The 22,313-nt window shown below is 41.9% G+C and overlaps 2 protein-coding genes across 5 annotated transcripts in view; one reads left to right on the top strand and one right to left on the bottom strand.

Moving 5' to 3' along the window:
• LOC122428823 (translation initiation factor IF-2-like) overlaps positions 1-9,867 on the top strand; it is a 30,755-nt gene extending 20,888 nt beyond the window's left edge. The window contains exons 4-5 of the mRNA XM_043448946.1: positions 8,139-8,266; positions 9,682-9,867. Of these exons, the coding sequence (XP_043304881.1) occupies positions 8,139-8,266; positions 9,682-9,691 (138 nt within the window). The 3' untranslated portion in view covers positions 9,692-9,867. The remainder of the gene's footprint in view (positions 1-8,138; positions 8,267-9,681) is intronic.
• Positions 9,868-19,891: 10,024 nt separating this feature from the next.
• The window catches only part of LRRC8B (leucine rich repeat containing 8 VRAC subunit B), a 65,082-nt gene continuing 62,660 nt past the window's right edge, over positions 19,892-22,313 (bottom strand). For all 4 annotated transcript variants that reach the window (XM_043460721.1, XM_043460717.1, XM_043460718.1 and 1 more), the window contains exon 5: positions 19,892-21,537. In XM_043460721.1, coding sequence (XP_043316656.1) covers positions 21,265-21,537 — 273 coding nt within the window. In that variant the 3' untranslated portion in view covers positions 19,892-21,264. The remainder of the gene's footprint in view (positions 21,538-22,313) is intronic.

Genomic DNA, 22,313 nt, shown 5'->3' on the forward strand with positions numbered 1-22,313 from the left:
AAATCTCTTCTTCTAGCCTTTAATGGGCTATTATTAGACAGTGGTTTTCAGCTTCAAAAACCACAATTTCCCCTATCCATATATTAGAAAGTTTTGGAGTTTATGCTAACCTTCAGGGCATTGGAGAATTCTTTCTACAATATCCAAATCAAGAATGTATTCCCATATCACTGACATTTTTTAAGTAATTTAAAAATAATTATTATATGCATATGATGCAAAATTAAAAGAAAATACAAAAAGATATGCAGAGAAAAGAGTCTACAGTGTTACCTTTTTTGTGTATATATCCACCAGAGATATTGTGAATATCCAAGCTTACACACTCTCTCTTTGAAATATTCAATCAGCATATATATTTAATAAAGTCTATTGTTTTTACTGAGATACAGTATTGATTAGTATTTCCCCAAGAATACTTTCTTTTTTTTTTCAAGAATACTTTCTTACAGGCTCACAATAGTTGCTGACTCTGTTGGGGATCATCTCACCAAAAGTCCTGGAGAGGTGGCAATAATCAGGTAAAAGAAGCAAGCAGGGATAATACAAGAACTCCAGGAAGGAGGGTGAAGCTGGTGAGTGACCCTGGCTGACAGATGTGGCTCTCAGAATTTTAAATGTACTGTCTTATTGACTTTTCCCAACCAAGTAGTCTCTCCCATTGTGCATATGAGAAAATGGAGGTGTGGCAAAGTTAAGTGACTTGAGCAAGGTAACACAGAAAGTCGGGAAAGCAGGCTTCAAACAAGTTTGGCTGGTTTTAAAGCCCTAAGCCCAAGGACTTCCACCCTACGGGCAGGACAGAAGGATCAGACTCCCAGGAAAGTAGGAGGAGCTGGATTGCCAGTTGTTTTAAACGTGGTGGGGGTGGGGATGTGGAGGAGGTGAAATATGACAAACCTAACAATTATAGCAGAAAAACAACACACAATAGGCAGAGACCATAGTCAACAACCCTTTTCTGCCTCAGCATCTCTTCAGACATGTGAACATTAAATGTTCTCGGAGATCAGCACTAATTCACACACCTAATACGTAATGGTGGTGTTTTCTTGGGGAAGACCCTCAGTGCTCCTTTAGTCTGTCCCAGAACCCTCACTTCAGAGGCTGAGTGGAAATCAGTTATCATCACTTGAGCACGTAATCAAGACTTTTGTAAATGAAAACTTCTGAAAAAAAAAATTAGATGGTGGTGGTGTTGTCTTAGTCTGTTTAGACTGCTCTCACAAAATATCACAGATTGGGTGGCTTAAACAACAGCCATGTCTTTCTCACAATTCCAGAGGCCAGAAGTCCAAGGTCAACATTCAGTTATTGGTGAGGGCCCTCTTCCTGGTTTGTAGACAGATGAATTAAGATGAGGAGGAGAGGATACGAAATCAGTACACAGAAATCACTTGCATTCCTATATACCAACAATGAAAAATTACAAATAGTAAGAAATCAATCCCATTCACTATTGCAACAAAAAAGAATAAAATATCTAGAAATAAATCTACCTAAGGAGACAAAAGAATTGTGTAGAGAAAATTATAAGACACTGATAAAAGAAATCAAAGATGACATAAACAGATGAAGAGATATTCCATGCTCCTGGGTAGGAAGAATCGATATTGTGAAAATGACTATCCTACCAAATGTAATCTACAGATTCAATGCGATCCCTATCAAATTACCAGTGGTGTTTTTCACAAAACTAGACCAAAAAATTTCACAATTCATATAGAAACACAAAAGACCCTAAATAGCCAAAGCAATCTTGAGAAAGAAGAATGGAGCTGGTCCTTCAGGAAGTCAACCTTTCTGACTTCAGATTATACTACAAAGCTACAGTCATCAAGACAGTATGGTACTGGCACAAAAACAGAAATATAGACAAATGGAACAAGATAGCCCAGAAACCTTATTTTTGACAAAAGAGGCAAGAATATACAATGGGGGCAAAGACAGCCTCTTCAATAAATGGTGCTGGGAAAACTGGACAGCTACATGTAAAAGAATGAAATTAGAACACTTCCTAACACTATACACAAAGATAAGCTCAAAATGTATTCAAGACCTAAATGTAAGACCAGAAACTATAAAATTCTTAGAGAAAAACATAGGCAGAACTCTTGATGACTCCAAGCAAGATCCTCTATGACCCACTGCCTAGAGTAATAGAAATAAAAACAAAAGTAAACAAGTGGGACCTGATTAAACTTAAAAAGATTTTGCACAGCAAAGGAAACTATAAGCAAGATGAAAAAACAGCCCTCAGAATCAGAGGAAATAATAGCAAATGAAACAACTGACAAAAGATTAATTTCCAAAATATACAAGCAGCTCATACAACTCAATACCAGAAAAATAACCCAATCAAAAATTGGGGAAAAGACCTCAACAGACATTTCTCCAAAGAAGACATACAGATGGCTAACAAACATGTGAAAAGATGCTCAACATTGCTCACTATTAGAGAAATGCAAATCAAAACTACAATGAGATATCACCTCACACTAGTCAGAATGGCCCTCATCAAAAAGTCTACAAACAATAAATGCTGGAGAGGATGTGGAGAAAAGGGAATGCTCTTCCACTGTTGATGGGAATGTAAATGGATACAACCACTGTGGAAGATGACATGGAGTTTTTTTTAAAAACTAGGAATAAAACCACCATATGACCCAGCAATCCCACTTCTAGGCATACACACTGAGGAAACTAAAATTGAAAAAGACACATGTACCCCAGTGTTCATCGCAGCACTGTTTACAATAGCTAGAACATGGAAGCACCTAGATCCATTCATCGACAGATGAATGGATAAAGAAATTGTGGTACAAATACACAATGGAATATTACTCAGCCATATAATGGAACACATTTGAGTCAGTTCTAATGAGGTGGATGAACATAGAGCCTATTATACAGAGTGAAGTAAGTCAGAAAGAGAAAGATAAATATCATATACTAATACATATATATGGAATCTATAAAGATGGTACCAAAGAATTTATTTGCAGGGCAGCAATGGAGAAAGAAAGAAAACAGACTTATGGACATGGGGAGAGGGAAGGAGAGGGTGAGATGTATGGAGAGAGTAACATGGAAACTTACATTACCACATGTAAAATAGATGGCCAACGGGAATTTGCTGTATGTCTCAGGGAACTCAAACAGGGGCTCTGTATCAACCTCGAGGGGTGGGATGGGAGGGAGATAGGAGGGGAGGCTCAAGAGCGAGGGGATATGTGTATACCTATGGCTGATTCATGTTGAGGTTTGATAGGAAACAACAAAATTCTATAAAGCAATTACACATCAATTAAAAAATAATTTAAAAAAAGAGAGGTGGGGAGTGGGGGAGGAGAGCGAGCTCCAGACTCTCTCTTCTTATAAGGGCACTAATCCTATCCTAGAGGCTTCACCCTCATGACCTCACCTAAATCTAATTATTGCCCAAACCCCACCTCCTAACATGATCACATTGGGAGTTAGGGTTTCAACATACGCATTTTGGGGGGACATTTACATTCAGCCCATAGTATTAACAATGACAAAATAATGCTTAGAGTTTGACAGTTGGCAAGTATATTTCACATAAACCAGCTCATTTGCACCTCACAAGTTAGTTTTGATACCAAACAGGGCGCTGTGGGGGCTCCTGGACACAAAGCCTTTCTGTGTCACCCATTTCTTTGATTATAGGAAATAACCTTTATTCAGCCTTATGACCTTCCTGAGTCCTAATGAGCAGATTCAAGCCGTTGTTAATTAGGGAAGGAAGGGCATGCTAGACTAGTGATAAACAGTCCAGAGAAACAAGGTCCTGTTTCCCCATCAATGGATACACACAACAATGTCTGAGTTGTTTTGCAGATACCAAACCCCCTCCAGGTGGAAGAAGTTACAATTAACCATTGTATGCTGCCCACAAGCATGTAGACCCTAGACCAATTGAAACCTGAAGGCTGATGATGCAGACTCTGCCTTACCTCACCATCAACATATCGGAAGAGCATCCATGAGCTGATCACAAGCCCTCTATGAAGCATTACTATAAAACTTCTCACTATCCTTTCCATGTGGGGGACACAAGGTTTTCTGAGGCAGGCACCTTTGCCTGGCAAAGTAATAAAGCTATCCTTCTGTACTACATTCTGATCTCTGAGATTTGATTTGGCACCGGTGTGCAGAGAAGTTGAGCTTTTGGCATCAGTTTTTATATTCCTTCTTTTATGGTGAGGAAGCTGAGTTGAGGAGGATTCAGTAGTTTCCCCAAGGCCACACAACTAGTAAGCAGCAGTGGCAGGGTGCAAATTCAAGTCTTCTAATTCCAAATCCTGTGTTCTTTCAGCTGCCTGAGAAATCAGGCCACTCTGCCCCGAGGATTAACAATAGCAACAATGAAGTAGGAACAACTGATGTTTATTTAGTGCCCGACTAAGTGTCACTCGGGCTTCCCTGGTGATTCAGATGGTAGAGTCCGCCTGCAATACAGGAGACCTGGTTTGATCCCTAGGTCGGGAAGATCTCCCAATTCTAGGTCGGGAGAAGGGAATGGCTACCCACTCCAGTTTTCTTTCCTGGGATATCCCATGGACAGAGGAGCCTGGCGGGCTATAGTCCATGGGGTTGTGAAGAGCCGAACATGACTGAGCAACTAACGCACACACACACACACATATCATTCTCTTTGACAACATTATCTCCCAGGGCAGGTACAATTATTCTATTTTACATCCCTGAGAAAATCTAAAATTATCAGGATTGAGTCACTTTCCAGGATCACACAGCTACTACATGACAGAAAAAGTATTTGAACCAGGTCTGGTTGAACCTAAAGATTATGTTCTTATTAAATGCTCTGCACTAATGGCCTTTGAAATGCTCTTTGAAAAACAGTATGTAAGAGGAAAATATTCTGTTAGACATATTTATGGAGATTTCAGTCAGAAATGGATTTCTTGCCCTTTAAAGGCATTAGAGTCCTACAATGTACTCTATTGAAAGTCGTATTTTTTAGGCACTGCAGATGGAGGACAGATGTTTCTTTATGCTCTGAAAGGTCCACTCTATGTCACTGACCAAAATGAGATTGTATCTTGTTCTGAATGTTTCAGAAAAATGGCATCGGACAGATCACTCCAAATGAAAGCCAAATCAAAGGAGGGACTACATAGATTTGATGAAAACAACGGGATGTTAGTCAGTGGTTTGGGCGGAAACTTGAACCACACCGACATTTTCAGAGGCCCTCTACCCTAAGATTCAGCCTGAATGCAGAGAAATGCATTTATGTCTGATGGAGACTTATGGGGTGGGTTGGAGGGAGGTGCCACAGGTCGGAGTAGTGTAATGCTGAACTTTCACTATGATACAGAATTACAGGTAGAATAAAGGCCCTAAGGCAGTAGAGAGCAAGTGAAAGCTTTGCTGTGACTTGAGTATGACTGTTCAGATAAACAGATGATTTCTGTGAATTCAACAGTCATGCTTTAGTGCCTGAGCATATTTTAACTGCCCATTTGGGAAGAATGACTAGACCTCTAAGATAATGCTAAAGATCGTATTTCACAGTCTTTGTTGTGTTTTGGAGTCACGATTGCAACCTGTGAAAAAGTTTTTCAGAGCCAATACACAAGTACACTTATGTTTTGACCACACTGATCCCCAGATTAGGAAACCATTTGCATTTCAGAGAGAATCAGAGCCTGAAACTTCCTTTATAGTCACCTACCTCAATGCTTCTCATTTTACTGAAGAGGAAACTGAAGTAGGCATAGTCAGGGTTAGTGACATGCTGGAGTCACTTAACAAGCTAGGAGAATGTTCCCTGAAGACCTAAAGGATGTTAGTTCAAGATGGTGTTTGCAGATTTGGTTGAGTTTCTGCATAGTATCTAAAAATACAACCTCTGAAATCAGATCTGGATTCTAAGCAAGATTTGTTTACCAGCAGTGTGAGTTTTTACAGAAACATTTAACATTCTCAAGCTTCAGTTCTCTCATCTGTAGAATAAGCAAAAGATTTTCATACCATAACCTCATCATTCCCATTATGCCCTCAAAGTCTGCACCCAAAGTTCTACTTCCTCATGTTGTTCACGTGCCCACAAGCCTTTGAAGGCTTATCGTATTCACAGTCTGTCCACAAAAAGTACCCACAAGCAGTTTCTGGCATGTGTACTTCTCCTTGGGCTTTCTGGCTGACCCCCTGGTCCTGGGATTAGGTTTGCCAATGCCTGCTGCTGCTGCTGCTAAGTTGCTTCAGTCATGTCCGACTCTGTGTGACCCCATAGACGGCAGCCCATCAGGCTCCCCCGTTCCTGGGATTCTCCAGGCAAGAACACTGGAGTGGGTTGCCATTTCCTTCTCTGTGCCAATGCCTAAACTTCTGCTTTTCATTCATTCTGTACCTACAATGTGCTAGGCACTCTACTAATTGAAAGGAAAAGAAAGATTAACAAGATTTGGTTTCTGTTGTCAGTTTAGTGAGGAGGAAATCTAAAATAACTTCACTACATTTTTATAAAGTTTAAGAATAAAAGCACTGAACTGTAACTTGAGGGAAGGAAGGTGGTCAGAGACAAAATATTTTGTCTTAATCTTGAAGAATGAATGCAGGTTTGAGAAATTGATTGCCAGGTAGATAGAGAGGTAGGGAGATAGATCAGTTCAGTTGCTCAGTCGTGTCCGACTCTTTGCGACCCCATGGACTGCAGCACGCCAGGCTTCCCTGTCCATCACCAACTCCCAGAGCTTGCTCAAACTCATGTCGGCTGAGTTGGTGATGCCATCGAACCATCTCATCCTCTGTCATCCCCTTCTCCTCCTGCCTTCAATCTTTCCCAGCATCAGGGTCTTTTCCAATGAGTCAGTTCTTTGCATCAGGTGGCCAAAGTACTGGAGTTTCAACTTCAACATCAGTCCTCCCAATGAATATTCAGGACTGATTTCCTTTAGGATTGACTGGTTTGGTCTCCTTGCAGTCCAAGAGACTCTTAAGAGTCTTCAGTACCACAGTTCAAAAGCATTAATTCTTCGGTGCTCAGTTTTCTTTATAGTCCAACTCTCACATCCATACATGACAAATGGAAAAACCATAGCTTTGACTCTATGGACCTTTGTTGGCAAAGTAATGTCTCTCCTTTTTAATATGCTGTCTAGGTTTGTCATAGCTTTACTTCCAAGGAGCAAGTGTCTTTTAATTTCATGGTTGCAGTCACCATCTGCAGTGATTTTGGAGCCCAGAAAAATAAAGTCAGCCACTGTTGCCACTGTTTCCCCATCTATTTGCCATGAAGTGATGGGACTGGATGCCATGATCTTAGTTTTCTGAATGTTGAGTTTTAAGCCAACTTTTTCACTCTCCTCTTTCACGTTCATCAAGAGGCTCTTTAGTTCTTCTTTGCCTTATGCCATAAGGGTGGTATCATCTATGTATCTGAGGTTGTTGGTATTTCTGCCAGCAATCTTGATTCCAGCTTGAGCTTCATCCAGCCTGGCATTTTGCATGGTGTAGCCTGCATATAAGTTAAATAAGCAGGGTGACTGTATATAGCCTTGACGTACTCCTTTCCTGTTTGGAATCAGTACGTTGTTCCATGTCCAGTTCTACTGTTGTTTCTTGACCTATATACAGATTTCTCAAGAGGCAGGTCAGATGGTATGATATTCCCATCTCTTTAAATAGTATATAGATGATAGATAATCTTCCAAATTTATATTGAAAGAAGGGGCCTCTGAGTGAGACAACAGGGTGGGCAAAGGCATGGAGGTTTGGGAAGGCCTGGCCCAGTGGCCCGCCGTGCGCTCCCTGCCCTTCCCTGTGGGGGGCCTACAGGAATGCATGTGGGAAGTCCAGCACTGCCCTGAGGGTTTGGGTGCTGGCCAGAAGCAAATCACTGGGGTCAGGTCACAGTGCTGCTTTGTTAAGCCTCACAGTGTACTAGAGGGCAAGAATATGAACATTTCCAGTGAGTCACATGTAAATGACTGTGTCTCTTTCTCAAGGTACTGAGGTGGGAGGTTGGAGGGGGCGGCTCCTGTCATTCTGGGTGACAGAGTGAAAAGTCAACATGGTTACATTTCTGCTGCTAATATCATTCCAGTCATGTGGAGTCGGATTTCATTTTCTCAACCTTCTCTCTATAGCCAGAAGAGACAAGACTTCTTCCTTTAATCACACAATCTGACTGTGGAAGAACAGACAAGCGTGACTGTGGTACATGGTCTCAGAGAAGGCTCTGCCTGCCCTGTTCTCAGCAGTGCCCCGTGTGGTGGTGGGTACACGCTTGGGGCCAACAGGGAACCCTTCTTGCCTTCCTCTGCATCTTAATATGGTTACCTGACTGATTCCTGATATCAGGTAACTGATACCTTCCTGGTTACCTGATTGCTTCCAGGGAGATGTGGGTGCTGTCCAGGACATGGCTGGTTTTCTCAGCCATCTCTTGGCTGTCTGTCCTCTTCATATGAGCAGAGAGAAAAGAAGGAGGAAAGAAAGGGGCCGTGTGCTCCTAATGGATCAGGCCAGTCCGATTGGCAGATATTCACAGAGAATCTCAAAGCCTGGTGCTGACGCTTCAGGCAGCCATGGGTGCTGTCCACACCAGATTTACAGTCTAGTCAGGAACACAGACATTAAACGAGCAATAACTATAGCCAAGGGGATGGCTACCTCAAAGCAGAGTGCCAGTCGCCATGAGAACGTACAACAGGGAAGCCTGAATGTGGATCTGGTCAGACAGCTGCTGTGCTGGGGAAGCGACCATTAAACCCAAGAAACGGAAGAACTCAGATTAGTTAGACAAATGGAACATGGAAGAGAAACACATGTGTAAAGACGAGAAAGAATACATTTTAAAAGATTTTCTACCATCTATCTTTGGGAGGAAAACTCATGACCACTAACATGCCGTAAACACTCACTGGGGTTGAACATGATGCTAAGCCTTGTACTTAATCTCCTGGAATCCTCTTGAGACCAAGGGAGGTCTGTTTTCATGAGGGTGGGACGCTGTTTGTCTTGTCCTTATTGATCCCACTGTATCCTCAATACCTAAGGTAGTCCCTGTGTGGGAGCAGGCACTAAATATTTGTGGGATAGAGTCTACACTTTACAGATGAGGAAACTGAGGCTCAGAGAGGTAAGATTACCCAGATCTCACTGGTAGAGATAAGATTCCAACCCGGGGTGTAGCCGGCTGACAGCCCAGCTTTAAGACAAGGGGCTTGCCTTCTCCTCTTCTAAACAGCCGAGTTCACACCTAGGCCTGGAGCAGTCTTGAGCCAGGTACCAGGGCACAAAATAGGTGCATAACACACAGCTCCAGGGCTGCCAGTCATGGGTCAGATCAGCCAGCCGAGTCTGCCCTTGGCGCTGGCACCCTGCTGGGGCTGTACCCTTAAAGAAGGGAGGAGCTGACACCTCTCAGTGGACCCAAGCCTGGAAGCATGTCTCTGCAGCTTGAGCCTGTTAGCTGATGGAACACTTAGGCCCAGAGCCCCATGAAACAGAAACCAAAGGACTGAAAACTTGGAGGCAGCAGTTGGTCTCAGGTTAGACTCTGGGCTGGACATCAGTGGTGATGGATCAGCCTTGGATTTCGTGCTTTGCTGTTAAAAGCCCAAGAGGGTCAAGTACCTCCCAGGTCACCTTTTTACCCATGCCACCCAAGGTCTTTTCTCCTTACAGGGAACTGTAACCTGAGATGACATAGGACCTCCTGGGAATGCACCTATCTGCCCTGCCCTCCATGGCTCCTTCTCACCGCACATCTGGTTCTCTTGATGGGAGGCTTGGCAGAACAACCCTTTAAAACCATCCCATCCTCCCTCACCTGCTGTTATGCAGTAGGTTCTTAAGTGAATAAAAGTCTTGTTCACATGCCATAAAAATGAGTCATTTATAAAGCTAAAAATTAAATGTATGACATGCTCAAGCTCTTAAGAAAATTACTCAATAATAACCCTGATCAACACTTCCCACTTACTGAGCATCTTACGTAGATCAGAATACAGGAGTTGGAAGGCGCCCCAGGGAACACCTAAGCTCACCCTCTCATTAGGCTCTGTTAGATGGGGACCCTAGCACACAGGCACCCACAGATCACACTGGAAATGGCAGTTGCAAGGGCCGATGCCAAATCCTAAAAGTCACAAGGATCCCACTTTCTCTCCCACTATGAGCTGGCCCCTGGCATCCTCAACATGTCCAAACTCCCGAGCCACAGCTCTCTCCAAGGAAGGGATTCCCTGTAACCACTCTAGCCAGGGGCTCAGCTGGGGCCCCTGCTGATTATCTGAGGCAGCATCTGAGCCATTTGGCTCATTTTCAATCTTGCAAAAAAAAAAAAAAAACCTCAGTGGGCACTCTTTTCTAGCTGGGGGAATTAGACTCATCATCAGAAAGAAAAAGGGAGGCGGGCCAATTTCTTTCATCTTCTAGAAGACTATAAAAGCAGCTAATGTGATGCTGCAAAGTCACTTGTTTCCTGAGCCAAGCTCGGTGGCTGGGATGGAAGGTCATGTGAGAGATACAGTTCGACTGTGTGAAGGGCCTTGGAGGCGGTTGATTGGGCAGCTCACAGTGGGTCTGATGTGCCCTTGTCTTGAAGGGCAGGCGTTCTGAAGAAAGCAAGGGGAAATGCCAAGTGAACCAAGGCTTCAAGGAGTGGGTTCTTAGAGTCTGAGGTGAGGCTTTCTCCATGTTTAGGGGTATGTTCAGCCAATATGCAGAGCCAGGGAGCGACACGTCACCAGCTTGGTGTGAGGAACACACCTCCTTATCCAGAGCACAGCAGGAATTCAATAAGGACAGCATCAACCACCCCTCCTCCGCACTCTCCAAAAGTCCACATCAGCAGAATGAATTTAGAATCAGTTTAGCCTGAACTTTGATTGGTAGTCATTTTGCAAGTCTAAAATGTCTGCCAGCATCTCTGTATAATAAACCAAGATTCTCAGGGAGTTAAACTATAACAGCAATTCTGTATTAAACCCAAACTGATTGGGAGCCCCATGAGCACCTTGAAGGAAGATCCACAATATTGACAACTCTTTTTTTAACAGGATAAGGTCTTCATCCATCATCTCCCACAGGGTCTGAAACTCAGAATGGCACTCTGTTCCTCTGACGAGAGCACATGTGCTCATAGTTTAGGTTAGGACATTGAAAGAAAAACTCTGCAGTTTCAAAAATAACCACAAAGTTTAAAATTACATTAGTCGTTTGGATGGAATTGTTGTATTTATCCTAAAGGGTGTTTGAAGTGATGTGTTTGTGTATATGGATATATCTGTGTGCATATCAATCCTTTCCCAGCATGTCTGCACAGTCTGAAGGACAGAATACTGGATCAGATGCTGAAATCCTAGGCTGCTCTCACACCGCCATCACTTGCTTGTCACATGATCTTGGCAGTATGCAGTATACAAAAAGCAGTGCTTTGGTGGTAGAGTCTCCAGTTCAAACCCTGGGTCTGCCACATACTCGCTATATACCATCCTGGATTGATTTCTCTTTTCTGTCAGTGGAGACCGTGCCTATCTTAACACATTTTAAACACATTTATAAAGTCTATGGCCATTGAACTCAAAAGTTCTCAATCATGATTAATTATTGATGGCTCCTTTCAGAGCCTAGCTGTCTGATAAGTGAAGTGGGGATAGGAGCCTCAAGTGCTTTGGGCTCTGCTTTGAGCACTGTGCTCTGCACTGAAAGTGTTATTATCGGGATACAGGACACAGTCAAAATGAATGCAGCTTGTTAGAGAAGGCACAGGACTTGCAGTTAGGGAGGAAGTTTGGGTGCTAGTCTTGGCTCTTCCACTAGGCTTTGGTTTTAGACCAGCGGATCTTCCCAAGTGGCACTAGTGGCAAAGAACCCGCCTGCCAATGCAGGAGGTGGGTTTGATCCCTGGGATAGGAAGATCCCCTGGAGGAGGAAATGGCAACCCACTCCAGTATTCTTGCCCGGAGAATCCCAAGGACAGAGGAGCCTGGCGGCTATAGTCCATAGGAATTGCAGAGTTGGACAGGACTGAGGCGACTTAAGCACAGCACACTCCAACCTTTTTGGCACCAGGGACTGGATTCATGGAAGACAATTTTCCCATGAATCAGAAGGTTGCAAGCAATGGGGAGTGATTGTAAATACAGATGAAGCGTCACTCACTTGCCCACCACTCACATCCTGCTGGGTGGCCTGGTTCCTAATGTGCCACAGATGGGTACTGGTTCATGGCCTGGGAGTTGGAGACCCCTGTTATGGACTCCTGTGCTCCTGAGAAGAGCACTAAACAGGGGGACACGCAGAGTTCGGGGCCAGCTCTCTCAGGCACTGGGCTTGTGGTCTTAGACAGGTCACCTAGGCTTTCCTCGTCTAAAAAGTCTCCATGGTTTCTTCTGCTGGAAACCTCTGTGATCCTAGGAAAGGATGGGGGAAATAGTAGGGACAGGAAGTGACTCATTGGTTCAGGAGAAGACAAACTAAGATAGTTATGGAACAGGAGGAAGCAACAGGCTTAAAGCTACCAAGAGGAGACCAGTGAGCTCTGAAGAGCAGAGCATGATCTGTGAGTCTTCAAATACTCAGGTGGGTGGGAGGGTGAAGTGCTCATCCTGGGTGCTGTTTACCTAAATCTCTGTAGAAAGAGCTTTGGCAGACCTGTAAATTAAATTGGATTCCTCTTCTGAACAGTCACAAGATGTTGGGAAAGTTCTCATTTTTAAGTTTGCTGTCTTATCTGTAAATTGGGAATCACACACCAAATAAGGTTGCTGGATGGACTGAGACAGCACACATGAAGAACCTACCAGAGTGCTTGGCTGGTTGCAGGAGGCACGTGCTCAGTCGTGTCCAACTCTTTGTGACCCGTGGACTGTAGCCTGCCAGGCTCCTGTCCATGGAATACTCCAGGCAATGCTACTAGAGCAGGTTGCCCTTTCCTTCTGCAAGGGGATCTTCCCGACCCAGGGATCGAATCTGTGTCTCCTGCATTGGCAGGCACCACTGATGGCACCTGGGAGTATGCAGAAGGCAAATGATGTTATTGGTGATGTTTCCCTCAAGGTGGCAGACTCCAAGCTGAAGGAGCAGGGATGAAATGATTAGATTTCTTATCTTTCCTCAGTTTGAAGCCATTAATGAGGTCTATAATACATTGTTCTGCCCAGGAATCACTGGGCCAGGGAGGCCTCAGAATGCAGATTGAATCAATGCTTTTTCACTTGGCTCCTTCTTCTGGGTTTCCTTTTTTACAGAGCAGTTGCCCGAGACTGGTTCAGTCTATTATGAAAAAGGTGACAGAACGGCTCTTTTCTCAAACCCAAAATGACCTGTGAAGTTTTTTTAGGACATGCCGTAAAAGCACATTAAGACATAAGCACATAAGACAAGGATGTGAATCCTAACCCAGTTTAAGGGAAGATTAGAGGGAAACTCCCTTCAGACAGGTGGCATTTGGTCCCGGCAATGTTCCAACATTTGCTTTGGTATTAACTTACAAAGAACACCAAATATTTTTGGAATAATTGATAATAGGTCAGGACCAATTAACTTGGGTTTTCATATGCAATTCATTAGGTTCCTAGCCTAAGGACTGCAAATTAGTCCTACTTCCATCCAGCACAGTGAATAAGTCTATCATTTGGAATCTGAAATTGTGACAGGAAACCACTTTGTAGGAAGGGAAAATCCTGATAACTGAAAGACATTTACTTTTTCAAATGCATCCTATTTTATTCAGCATGTTGTATTCAATGGTCCAAATCTATTACTCCTCTTCTGGTAAACCTACAACCTGAGGAACCTGGGAAACCATCCTGTCCCTAGTGTAATCCCATTTGCTTCCAGTTCCTAGGGTTGCAAGCACGTTGAGCCAGCTGACAGTCATACTCCTCTGGACACTGATTTCAAAGACATTTATTTTGATGACTACAAAGTAAAACACCTCCCTTGATATGATGGGTATTTAATACTCTCAAAGTTGGGATTTAGTAAAGGGTGATTTATGTAAGCATGGAATATGTGGTTAGGACAATGCTAAATGGTCCAGTCAGAGACACAGACACTGAAGTGTGTAGCGCCTGAAATCTGGAAAGGGAAGGAGTTGGGTCAAAAGAGAAGGATGCTCTGGGGGAAGAAAAGAGAAGAGAGACCCGGCAGCTGATGTGCCTGCTCGTGAGGCCTGGGAGAAGAGACTCTCTGTTGGGGTGTTTGATAGAAATGCTATTAAGACTTATTTACACTATCTCCCCAACCCCCAGCTCTCTCTCTGCTCAGTCATCGTTAAGCTCTACCTCACATTTTTGTGAGAGTATTGCTTTTGGAGAAGGAAATAATTAGCCTATTTAAGGTCCATGATTTTTACTAGTAGAAAACCAGCTCCCCCATCTTTACGAAATACCTAATAAATGAACATTCAAAGCATGTTTCAAGGTTGCTAAATTGTTTCCTGCCCAGGCACCCAACATGTCCTGTCTGATGCTGGTGCTGGGCATTGCATAGGGCTTTCTAAGTGCATCTCATTTGAAATGGAGTCTCTGTGATTAAGTGAGGGCCACTGAATTCTAAAGATCTTCCCTCGGGAGGCAGGCAAGGAGAAACTGAATTAAAGGGGAAGAAATAGGAACTAGGCAAGCCTCTATTTGATTTATTCTCTTCTCAGCGGCAGAGGGAGGCAGAGAGTAAAAAAAAATGATGTGCATGAAACCCTACACAAACCAACAACAGGCCTGTGTAAAAAGGCACACAGAATGTAAGGTATTTGCTATATAAGAAGTAATCTGAAAAGCTCAGTGGCACGCAGGCTGTTCTATAGAGGTACTTACTGGTATTTAGGAGGCAGGACTTAGAACTCTCATCTGGAGCATAATGAGACAACACAGGGTGAAGAGAGACTTATATTTTCCAAAAAGAGACTACACATGTTGAAAGATGACTTTTTTCTGATCCTTCTTTGGCGTATAGATATTCTTCTGTAAATATGGGGCTGAGTTCAAGCTCTGGCTTTGTGCCTGTGGATAAACTGCTTTTCTCTGGATCTCAGAGATGAGAGGGACACAGAAAACAAGCTAGGAACCTGGATTTCAGAGGATCCAAACAAGGGGCAGACACCCAAGCATGAGCTGCAGCTCCAGAGCATCAGGCTGTGGCCTCAGAAGCATGGCCACAGCCTCTGCTGCGCAGCCAGGCTCCCTTCCCAGCATGTTTGAAAAGTGATTTGCAAAGTGGAAAGGAGTGAAGAACGTGGACCCACCATTGTTGCCACGATTTTGGGGGCCGGTGACTGCCTTCTGGGCTGTTAGGATAGGACCCAGCTAAACCACCTTGCAGTGATGCCTTAGGTCAGGCATTGGTTTCATCCCCTCAACATATTCCCATTCCCAAGGCATTTAGAGGTGAGAGAAAGCCTTGCTTAAAGTACATTTCCAGGGGAAAATAGCGCCATCTAGTTTCCTTCATAACCTGCTTCAGTCTATACCAAGTTCTGCCCTCCAGCAGAGAACAGTTCTTGGTATCTGCTTCCTAATGTGCTCCTGAAAGTCTGAGTATGTGACTGACAGAGGGGAAAAGTCTTCTGTTCAAAAGTTCAAACTATTATGAACCTGGTTTACCAGATAATTCCATCTCTTCTCCCTACCTAAACTTCAACATCTCCTTAGTTTTTTACTTTTTATTTCATCTGGCCCACTAGTCAATGTTAGTGCTAAACTAACAGCAAATGGAGAAACAGGAGCCAAGAAGAAGAAAGGGAGAGAGATGGGTTGGTTTGTGAACCAGTCCCAAGGGACGGACACTGCTGGACAGATGAATCAGGAGAGTGACAGACTGCATACCCTCCCACAGTGTATTCTAGGATCAGTCCAACAGTTTTCAGAGCCTGGTGGCCATTGTAGCATAGTTTAAAAACTCATTACTGTTATGATAGTCATACCACCATTCCTTGGTGGCTCAGTGGTAAAGAATCTGCCTGCCAATGCAGAAGCCACAGGAGATGTGGGTTCGATCCCTGGGTCAGAAAGATCCTCTGCAGGAGGAAATGGCAACCCACTCTAGTATTCTTGCCTCGGAAATCCCATGGACAGAGGTACTTGGCGGGCTACAGTCCATGGGGTCGCAAAGAGTCAGACACACCTTAGCAACTGGAAGACAAGTACAGAACATAAATCTGAAATCTATCATTTGGTGAACAATATAACAACACAACTGCACAGGGAACCCTGGCAAGAGGAGGGACTCACTTCTGGAACCTGGGCACTGATAAATGTATACAGGTAAAATTAGTCCAGTCAACTTCTTCCAACACTGAATCTGCTTTTATTTGCTATTTATTATAAAAATTGAATCTGTATGTTACATAAAAGTTACTTTAAAAACAATAAAGTTCACTCAAAGTACTAAATCTCAGGCAGAGGGATTTAACACTAAAATCCAGATTTACATGGTAAACCTGAGGGCCAAAAGCATTCAGCTCACAACAAAATCTTACATTTTCTAATAATTCATTACCAGAAGCAAAAACCAATTATGTACATATTTTAAAATATATGACAAAAACAAAATAACAAATGCTAGCATTCCCTGTGAAGCTAACTACACAAAGTATTTCTTCTCAGAATTGGCCCTTTATTTTGTTGAGAGTGAAACATTCGAAGAGCTTGAAAAATATTTAAGCATGAATATTTAGGTTTATACATAATACATATATGTACAAACAAACCCATGCTAACTCTATGCCCCTCTGAATTTTTTAAATTGCACCATCTCTGTTAAGAGATAACATGTAACATGCAGGAGGCATTCCTAATTGTTTTTCTCAGCCCGTAGTGTATTATACAAGTCAAATGCAAAATTTAAATATGAATTCAGTTCAATCGGAAGCCATCTCAACTCAGTACTTTGGCTCTTATATTCTATGCTAATACTTTAGGTTTTGATGGAACTGTTTGTATTTTTAAAAAGGTGAAGAAAATGTAGTTCATTACCAAAAGGTACTTAGTAGATAGGTCTCAGTGGATGTAGAAGTGATGGACCAGAAGGCAGGAAGAAACCAGTTAAACAGGTTTCTTTTCACTGCTTCAGCTTTCAGATACAGCTGAAGAAATTATTACATCCAGGGCATTTTGCAACAGTTATTAGTTTAGGCCATTTCATGTATATAATGTCTTCATAATTCAAACCAGGGTGCAAAATAACTCCTCCCCAGACCAGACTTCCTCTTGTTTCTAGAAAGAAATAAACACAGATTCTGATGCAATATACAGTTCCTGAAAACAAAGTGGATTTACAGTTATATTCTCATTGTCTCAGTTGTATTGGTATGGATGAAGGATCACTGAATCAGCTCTGAACACTGCAAGGATGGGTTGAGTAGAACAATTCAATTAGGCATAATTATAGGCTTTGACTTCCCCCCAAATAAATACATGCTCCAGTATTATTTCAAGTTCTCTAGCACAAATATATTCTGTTACTATATCAATTTAAGGAGGTGGGTGAGCAGAAAGGGAAAACAAAATAGCTTATGTGGATGGGACAACGTTACAAGAAAGTTTAGATGGAAAGAGTATTTGATTGAAAATACAAGAAAATAAAACTAAACCCACAGAATAATTGTTTGATTATTTTAATGGTTTTGAACCCATCAATATTATGCAATATTTTAATTCAACATACAAAATTTAAATCCTGAGACACCCGAAGAACAGAAACAAATATTTCCACTATCAAACAATAATTTTATACAGATAACTCACTGCAGCTCCCCACAGCATACACACTGGAGCTATGCCACAACGATGAGATCTTGGCATCTCTGTTTACCCTATTTAACACAAACATTTGCTAAGTGACAGTGAAACATGGTGATATCAGGAGAAAATGAAGACGAAGGATGAAGAATGGAGACACCTTATCTGTGTGCCACACAGATGGACCTTGATGTAGTGAACACTCACTACACTTTACCTGGAATGCTCAAAACCACCTAGGTTGCTGACCCAGTCTGAGCCTTTGGTTTTAATAAGTATTCTTGGGCTTTCCTGGTGGCTCTGCTGGTAAAGAATCTGCCTGCAATTGGGAGACCTGGGTTTGGTCCCTGGGTTGGGAAGATCCCTTAGAGAATGGAATGGCTACCCGCTTCAGTTTTCTGGCCTGGAGAATTCCATGTACTGTATAGTCCATGGGGTTGCAAAGAGTCAGACATGACTGAGCGACTTTCACTTTCATTTTTTTCACTTTAATATTATAGCTAAGAGAATAGAGCACTCCATGATTACAAGTAAGGAATAAAAAATAATTAAGATTTTAGCATTAACCTACAACCACTTGCAAATTTGGAAAAATATTACACATATCCAAAATGAATAAATTACATTTTGTACACACAGGGATGCGCCTGCAGGCTCATCATTGTGTATCTGTCTGTGTGTATGTAAATAAAATGCATCCAGGCTAGCATAAGCTGTCAACTTTGTTCTGAATAACATCCATATTTATTTTTTGGAAAATGCACTACACATTCTTGGAAAGCAAGTTGTCAACTAGTCTCAAAATTATAATTAAATAAACTTCATTTGCTTCTTTGAAAATCCTCTTCCAAAATGAAGATCTGCTCCAGTATTGCATTAAAGTTGGCAAACACCACAGTTTTGAATGTTGAGTAGTGGTCTCAGAGTTCATGGCATCTGTGCTACATCATTCCCAAAGCTACCTAAACACTGGTGTGTAGGATTGAAATAAAAATGTTAACTTAAAAATTATGCATCAAGAAAGGAGTTTGCACTAGTAACCAAATCCTTGTGTTTGGAAAGCAGCTTACAAAACTCATTATGATAGTAATTTGCTTCCAGAAATGTAGACAGGTGATAAGGAAGATTTAGCTAGTGCCTTCTGCAGGTGGACAGACCCTGGTGACCAGCCAGGAGGGGCTGTAAACTGTCAGGGGAATGGTGTGTACGTGCTCAGCTGCTCAGTCATATCCGACTTTTTGCGACCCCATGGACTGTAGCCTGCTAGGCTCCTCTGTCCATGGGATTCTCCAGGCAAGAATACTGGAGTGGGTTGCCATCTCCTCCTCCAGGGCATCTCCCCAGCCCAGGGATCGGAACCCACGGCTCCTGCATTGACAGGCGATTCTTTACCACTGTGCCACCTCGAAAGCCCCAGGGGAATGGTAGTAAATCTGAAATTTGTTTTGAAAATTTTTCCTTATCAAAAGGGATCAGATTTTTCATACACATTATGAGTAATTATATGACCCCAAATGAACATATTTCCATGTGTCATATTCATGTTCCAAACACAGGATAATCCTATCCAACACTGGAACTGGTACACATAACAATTCTACTGTGCAACACAGATGGAAAACATTAAAATGACAATGATCTCACATTAAAAACATTGAAAATAACAAACTAGATAGAGTCAGAATCTGTTTTCTGAAGCCCTAGAAGAAAGTTTCATCAGTTATGCCTGGGTCCCTGAGAGCCTGAGTGTTCTGACTAAAGGCAAGTTTTGGTAAGAATCGCATTTTTACATTGTTCCTCCTCATTCAGAATAAACAGCAGTGTTTTAGGCAGCTTTTGGTGTTTTTATGTTTTTTTTATAGCTATGACTCAAATTTTATTTGACGTGAACAATTCTTTTCTCTGAACGTCAGCTCAAAGGTGTGTGGCAGGTGAGGGAAGCTACATTTGGCCATAATTTGAAAACTCATTTTCATCCTTCTGGAAGGGACAGGGCAAGGGAAAAAACATACCAGACATCACAGTTCCATGTTTACAGTGCTCTTTACCCATAGTGTTTTCCAGTTTTGTCGAGGTGCAGTTCATAGATTATTTCATAGTTTGAAATGGCATCACAATGCCTAGACACAGAGAAAAACACATGGAAAATGTACATTTCCCCAAAATGAGTCAGTCGGCTTTATTCATTTCACAATATGCATGATAATAAAAAGCCAAACACAAAACTCTTTATTAAAAAAAAAGAGCAAAATGTATTCCCGAAAAGTCAGACAAAGGCATGAGATGAATTTCAGTTAATTAGATCTATTTCTTTGTCAGTTTTGAGAACCCACAATAAACAATGAATAGAGGCTGAGTGTTTCACATTATAACCCTATCTAGACATCATGCAGATGGAGAAGAAAGTATTTTGTTTAACTCTTACTTAATTTCTACAGAGTGTCTGAAAATCAGTTTTAAAGATCCAAATCTGTACCTCTCCCCTCCATCACAGTTTTTGAAGTAATTAAGAATGGTTACCCGTACAACAGCACAGCAACTAGGGAAGAGAGAGGTAGATGATGTGGCCATCCTCTTGGAAGGAAACCCCCAAATATTTCAGGGCACGAAACACAAGGCTTTTGTTATCCAGAAATAATTAGCTGCAGACTACAAAAACATTTTGGAGCCAAGTGCGCACAAACGTGAGACTCGTAAGCAGCCGAAACCAAGTATATTAATAGTAAGTTCTTAAAGAAAAGGATGTGTTCTCTGTACCTTACAAAAACTATTCTCACAGATTTTGAATCCAAGATTACACAATAGAAAATATTTATATGTTTTACATTTGATATAAAAATTAGTAGCAAATAAAAAAGGCTCCAATGATATACAAGAAGAAGTTGCAGAGGATACATGAAAATTTCAGGATGGCCCGAGGATGACTTGTCCTAAATACCCTGCTCCTGTTCTGTGCAAAGGCCACAGGCAGGCACTTTCTCAGGGTTCATCACTGTTGTTAAGAGAAAACCAGATGAAGGAAGACTCAAACAAGCTGGGGCAGGAAGTAAAAACTAAGCCAAGGAGGAACTCTGCCAAGCACAATGCATCCTGCCTAAAAGTATTTAAGAACATAAATCAAAGACAGTGCGGAGTGTACCTCAAGGGAATTTATGTTGATGAGTTTATGGCCTAGGTGATAAATATCAAAACAGGAAGTCAGTTAAAACAAGTATGCAAGTAAGTAATATCTCATCTTCAAAAGATAAAAACTGCAGCGTAGAGATTCAATAATTTCATGGCCCCATTCTACCCTCCAAGTGTACACTTCTTATATCTCTATAAGTTAAAGATCAATTATTCACAAAACTTTGTTTCAGTGTTAATACTTTTTACCTGTTTTAGACACTGAGTTGCCTTATTATAATAAGACATTTGGTTATAGTTAGTCGTAATTATCCATTGTTCATCTTTATAACTTAGGAAATTTTAGTTCTCATTTAAAGCCCTGGAATGTACTTTTAAAAATTATTCTCTCTTTAGGTCAACATTTATCTAGGCATGTTTGCAAACGTTCTGTTACAGGGGGAGGAAGAGTATTGAGCAAATTCTCCTCGACAATCAGGCAGCTCCGTTTTAGGGACTGACACCCTTCCAGTTCAGGAGGAAGTGTTTCCAGGTAATTACCGATGAGCTCCAGATGAGTAAGGTTCGACAGCTCACCCACGTGAGGTGACAAGCTCATCAGGCTATTTTTCCCCAAGAGTAAACACTGCAGCTTTTTGCACTGAAACAGCCCGTCTGGAAGCATCTCAATCTGGAAAGGGAAAAAAAAGAAGCCAGTAAAACTGGTTTTTGAGGGCCTACTATACTACAAGTATTTATTTATACCCCTACCTTTCCCCCAAAACGTTTCCAGACATTTTACAGAGGTACATATGACAATGATGATACATTTGAAATAGATGGGAAGCTTACAGGAAAAATAAGGACGTTCTGGAGTCAGGATTGAGGCCAAGAACTTCGAAACCCCTGCTGTATATGGATGGGCAATCGATTAGATCTAACAATGCAATTCTCAACTCTCAAAGGAAACCTATCAGTTACATACTCATTTACAAACCAGTAACTCAGGAGAAGCAAATCATTCTCAACAGTCCTCAAAAACAGTTTACTGTGTGAGGTAATGAGCTATACCCTCAAAAACAGACACAAGGCTATTTCTTAGGGTTTCACAATATTGACTGAAAACTTCCTTCTGGTTTAAAAAAAAAAAGCTGACAGAAGCACAGACAAGAAGATGCGATCGTATAAACATGTACGTTTCATTCTCTTCTACATGCACACTCATGAGTATTAACTCTCTTCCTGCTCCTGAGAGTTAAATCTATTGCTGATTCATGTCAATGTATGACAAAACCCACTGAAAAAATAAATAAATAAATTATATATATAAAAAAAAAGAAACAGAGAAATCATTTGGAATATGATAAATAGCCTGCGATTAGGTCAACACCTAGAAATGCTCAACTGAACTGCTCCTCTATCTGGTGGGAAGGCTGAATGTGAGTTTCTAAGGGAGCCACAGTGTGT

The sequence above is a fragment of the Cervus canadensis genome, chromosome 2 (genome assembly GCF_019320065.1).
Source record: "Cervus canadensis isolate Bull #8, Minnesota chromosome 2, ASM1932006v1, whole genome shotgun sequence".
Taxonomy (NCBI): Eukaryota; Metazoa; Chordata; class Mammalia; order Artiodactyla; family Cervidae; genus Cervus; species Cervus canadensis.